General features: G+C 37.9%; 1 protein-coding gene across 1 annotated transcript in view; it reads right to left on the bottom strand.

The window, feature by feature from the left end:
- LOC119346960 overlaps positions 1-4,942 on the bottom strand; it is a 5,804-nt gene extending 862 nt beyond the window's left edge. The window contains exons 1-13 of the mRNA XM_037616041.1: positions 4,802-4,942; positions 4,474-4,627; positions 4,092-4,132; positions 3,932-3,985; positions 3,725-3,808; positions 3,448-3,533; positions 3,125-3,205; positions 2,327-2,457; positions 1,873-1,914; positions 1,504-1,580; positions 1,326-1,416; positions 921-996; positions 13-91 (exon numbers count right to left, since the gene is read on the bottom strand). Coding sequence (XP_037471938.1) covers positions 13-91; positions 921-996; positions 1,326-1,416; positions 1,504-1,580; positions 1,873-1,914; positions 2,327-2,457; positions 3,125-3,205; positions 3,448-3,533; positions 3,725-3,808; positions 3,932-3,985; positions 4,092-4,132; positions 4,474-4,627; positions 4,802-4,890 — 1,085 coding nt within the window. The 5' untranslated portion in view covers positions 4,891-4,942. The remainder of the gene's footprint in view (positions 1-12; positions 92-920; positions 997-1,325; positions 1,417-1,503; positions 1,581-1,872; positions 1,915-2,326; positions 2,458-3,124; positions 3,206-3,447; positions 3,534-3,724; positions 3,809-3,931; positions 3,986-4,091; positions 4,133-4,473; positions 4,628-4,801) is intronic.
- Between the last annotated feature and the right edge of the window lie 449 nt (positions 4,943-5,391).

A 5,391-nucleotide genomic window follows, 5' to 3' on the forward strand; every position in this document is an offset into this window, starting at 1 on the left:
TGGATAACAAACCCGGATTCTGCAGTCTCATCATCTCTCGCATGAATTCCAAATCCATATGATCTGGTACCCTTCAAATGATCATTTTCCACTGCAAATAGGTAGCCATGTTGAGATAAACGGTGAAAACTTCAAGAGGTACCATTTGGATTACATAATATACTCTCATATTGGGTGACCTAGCTACTATTTATTTATCATTTATATTTTACTATCTCATTTGGCCGAAATCAACAAATGTTGAATCGGATTCTTGAGAGCATGGTTAATAGTATAGCCAACGACCAACTATATGCCCCCCGCAAAAGGAAAAAAACCCAACTATATGAAGTTGCCACGTCATCTAAAGACAACCTACTGGCCAACATATACAGTAGTTAATTACTAAGAATTACTATTTTATTAATGCATGGCTCATCATACATTCTCACAATAGTTTTTTAGGCCCGTGCTGCAGTTGGCTATTAATCTAAGTCCGCTTTCCTTCTCTCTTCTCTTCTCTCTCGTCCAACTTAGCAAAAATATAATGTTGTTTCTCAAAAGAGCAAAATAATAATATTTTAATCTTTACTGGCTGTTTGGATCGCCTTATTGTACTTGCTATGATGATTATGAAACTATGAAAATTAATATAAACAAACAACTGCCACTTAATATAAACAAATGAAATGTATAGGGAGATTGCACTACTCAAAGTGCAAGCCTAAAAATAATATTCCCCACCTAGTTCAAATAGTAATTTGAGAAACTTGAGATTTTCCGTGAAAACAAAAGCCAAAAACTAGAACAACTGGACAACTAATTATGGCGACATGCACACGTACGGTTAGAGCATTCTTTTGTCCCTATATTTTCTGAAAAGGTATTAATGGTATTCTTGCAAAATAAAACTATCCCCGAGAATAGGAAGCATTGCAAACCTGTAACACTGGCTGTAAAGAAGGGTTTAAACTTCAATGCTAAAGCAGCAGAAGATTTGGAAGGACCTGCCTTTGCCTGTTAAAAAAATACATATATTGTTTGTAGTGGAAATAAATTTTTATTTGAGGGAGGACATAATATATAATTTATAAACTATAGACCTCCCACCCATTACATGATCTTCAATCTTGGCACCACGGTGACAACACACAAAAGCATATATTTTTTAATTTCTTAAGTTACACGTGGTTTGGAGCAATTTCAGAGGGCAAATAGTTCAGTGTAAAATCCCCACATTCCATTAGAGAACTAACCAGCAAGATGGAATATACAAAAGTTGCATTGGCGGGTTTCAAAGATATCTTTTCATAATAGCAATAGTTGATAAAGTGGTTGCAACCAACCTTTACTAGTAAGTTTTCATTAAGTTGCCAACTTCCAGCTATCTGAAACATGGATTTGTCAGCATTGTCCACTGGTTTGTCTTCATTAACCCTAGAGATGACACAAAAAGGATTTGCAATAAACTGAATCAATGAATGCAAAAGCTTGGAAATATCATTATCTCTGGTTAAGATTTACCTTGTCGCTAGCTCAAGCCCAAAATGAAGGTAGCTTAAACGTCCGGTAATACGATCATTGCCACGACGCTCATTTTCCTGATAGGCAGGCATACATGCGTAGCGTAAATTCAACAAAATTTATTTATTTCAATAAAATTGGTTGCATGAGATGTTTAAATAAAAATATAAAATAACTTTGTATTTTGTCTCATCAAGTCACATCAGCCTAAATCATTATTCCAAACTGATTTCATCAACTCTAGGCATTATTTCCGAACTGAATTTGGCCTACAGAGGAAAGATCTACAAAATCTCAACTGGAAATGCAGTAGTTTAATAAGTCGTGGTAATTAACTCTGCGTCGATCACAAATGAAATAAGCACTTACTTGTTTTAAAAGAATATGGTGTTGATAGACCGATGCCACCAGCTGCACATCAAGGAAAAGAAAATGTCGAAGCATCAGTCGGCGGGATTTTTGTTGCATATTAATTAAAATAAATGTGCAGTAATATTAGTATATCAAGTCTTTCCTTTAGCAGCCAACAGCCTTCAGAAAATAATTGGTAATGCCTTCCTACCCCAATAATAATAATAATAATAATAATAATAATAAACAAACACACGAGTCTCGTTTCACTATGATTGATCATGCCGAATGTTTTAACTCGTGAAAATCTGATTTTATTTTTACAGAGTCACATATTATGCAACTAGCAATTAAACAAACTATTCTTTTCGCTGACGATGTAGTCTTGTTTACAATCTTGTTAAAAGACATACCTAAGTGATTGGAAGGTGAAAAAACCATGAAGCTTTCTTGTAGAATAACTATGACAAACCTGTGTATTTCTGACAAGCTCGAGGGCAAAAAGTAATGAAGGGTCGAGTGGGCTAGTTGAGCGCATGCCATAGCTGATTGCACAATTCCAGTTCTTCAAGTCTGTAAAAGGCATAGCATGGTTGCTTCCACCTGTTCCATATGATGAAAAAATAGAACCAAAATTTTAGCGCCCAAATATCAACAATGGCTTAGGCCCAAACAAAAGCAGAAGCAAAAGCCCAAACAAACAGAACCTTAGGATAATTAGCTTGTAAAAGTCCAAATAAACACACCATCTGAATTTAATTATGCAGGTGGAGGGAAACAATACATGACTGCCAAGAGTAGAATTAAATCTAATGTACATTACTTAACAAGATTAGAACTTTGTGGCAGTAATTGCCAATCTACCAACTTTACAACCCGTACTTTAAATTCCTGTTTTTGGAAACTTTGTAGAATTGCCAAGAGTAGAATTAAATCTATGAAACTTTGTAGCAGTAATTTTGGAAACCTAAATATATTTTTCCTGACGTGAATAATAGAAGTAGATAGACAATTAATTTATGAAAAAGGATATTCTGAGTATTTAAATTGGGATACACATCTAGACTACATATATAGACTATAGACCTTTAGCTGAAAGCATATTCTAACAATACACTTATTATGGTTTTCAATGTTGAGTAAGACAATGTATCGAAAGGCTTGAAATAGTAAATATACACATGAACAAAAGGAGTACACAAGCCTAAAAAGTTATAGGACTGGTAAAGAAATAAATTTTGATGATAAGTGAAGGCTCAGTAACACTCACTAAGTGGCTTGTATTGTAGTCCTGCGCTGAAATTCCCTTTTCTCCCAACTAACCATGCACCATATGGTACCTCACCAGGAACTGCAAAGAAAGTGATATAATTAAGCATAACATAACATAACATGAACGAAACTAAAAATACTATTAGTTACAAAGCATTGTAACTAAAAGGGTTCAAAATCAAGACTAACAACTACTTGGGTAGATATTATAAATTTCCATTATTTGATTGTGCAAACTTCAATAAATTTTCATTCTTTGAGTGTGCAAACTTCAGCAAGTTTCATTCATATATAATAACAAGCATGTATGTACTCGCATACAGGGAAACGGCAAAAAGGACGCTCCAATTGATAGATTCCGTGAAACATATCTTAAACCCATGACACCATAGTCCTCTGAAGACGCCCTGCAAAACAATTAAAAAAATGTAATTCATATAATGGAGAAATCAAAGAAAAAGTAAAAAAAAAGAGAATGCCTATTATACCAAAGCATGGACATTTTTCTTAGTAATACCAAAAGATTGAACCTATATATGTAAAAAGTGCATGCATGGATGATCTGTAAGTGTAAACAAGAGGTACAAATAAAGCCCACCTGTTTTCCATAAGCAGAGGGAACGTCCCAAAGGCGCCAATACCAATACTAGGATAGTAAGCGGCTGACCTCAGTCGCAACATGCTGGATTACAAGTTATTAAAGACAAATCAGCATCACGTGTATATATGCACCATCTCTCATACAGAACGTAAAATAGAAGTGATGATTCAATAGGCCATCCACGACCGACAAGAAAGTGCCTACCGTTTCGAAGTCGACGCGAGAATATCCACAAAATTATGCGGATCATCCACATCCCTGAAAGATTTCATGCATCAAGCCAATTTGCATTTAGGGTATAGTAGAAAGTATATCATATTAAGAGAAAAGGGAATGTGGATGACTTCGTTGAGGAGAGGATCACCTCTGCCACCGCATGAGAGCCTCCCCGCCATTTTTAGACATCTAGTGAAATTCAGTTAAGAGACAAAAACTATTTTCCTTGGGGCCAAATTTGTCAAAATAGAGCAGCGCTAGCCACCAGTGGCGGAGCCAGGATTCGAGTATAGGGGAGACCGAGTACGTATATTGATCTAATCTCGTTGGTAATTACTCGTCGCTCCTACTAAAATTGTCGATCGTTGGGGAGGGCCAGGCCCCTGCTCGTCCCCCCCACCCCGGCTCCGCCCCTAGTAGCCACGCACAAAACTAAGAAACGGCAAAAATACCGGTGGTAATATAGATAAAAAACTATTAAGAAAAGGAAAAACTCATGCATCATGATACATGTAATATTGAATGGATACGGTTGCGGCGAGATCAACGCGGGTGTCGTCCAAGGGCGCCCTGAAGAGAAGGCCCGCGTCGACGACCCCCTTCCCGGGCTGGTGAAAGTAGTCGTGGAACAGGGCGCGCAGGGAGAGCTTCCCGAACATGAGATCGTACGCCGGCACCGACATCCTGCATCATCCCTCCCCCTCATCAGCAAGAGCAAATTGAATCATATACGTAGTTACCAGCAATCTATCGCGAGAGGGTGTTGCACGTACGAGCGAGGTAACTGATCAAGAAGGATTTAGATATTTTACAGATGGGAAGGCGGAGGGAGGAAAGCTGGCTAGCGATCGAGCTCACTTGGTGCGGGCGGCGGCGGGTGGGAAGTCGAAGACTCTGGGCACCAGGATCGCCAGCGGCGGGTTCGGCTTCTTCTCGGGAGCACCCATCGATGCTGCTGCGGCAATCTCGAGATCGATCTGTCTCCAAACCAAACGACCGACCGGCCAAGATCGCGACTAGTAGCAGTTAACCAAAAGCTGGGGTTTGTTTCTACCTTGGCCGGGTTCTTAGATTTCAGGACACAATCTTGTCGTTAATTATCCCTTATGCTCTTTTTTTTTTGAGCAACACTTGTTTATCCCTTATGCTCTTTGTTGAGAAGAGGAAGAAGACTCCTTTCTCTTTCTTCTTTCTTGCTACTAGTAAATTCGTAATATTTAGGCAATATATTAATTGTACACGGATATTAGATATGTTATTGTATTAATCATGTGATTAGTGCAGTATTTGGTATGATATTAATTGCACGTTAAATACGGTTAACGCTCGCCATTGAAGCAGTCTAGGTCGTTGGATTGACTTAGTTTGATGGCCGAGATCAGTTGGATCTGGCTCTTTGGTTCTTTTTATTTTAAAATATTGGTATAGATATAGATAAACAAGGCTAA

The sequence above is a fragment of the Triticum dicoccoides genome, chromosome 1A (assembly GCF_002162155.2).
Source record: "Triticum dicoccoides isolate Atlit2015 ecotype Zavitan chromosome 1A, WEW_v2.0, whole genome shotgun sequence".
NCBI classification, from domain to species: Eukaryota; Viridiplantae; Streptophyta; class Magnoliopsida; order Poales; family Poaceae; genus Triticum; species Triticum dicoccoides.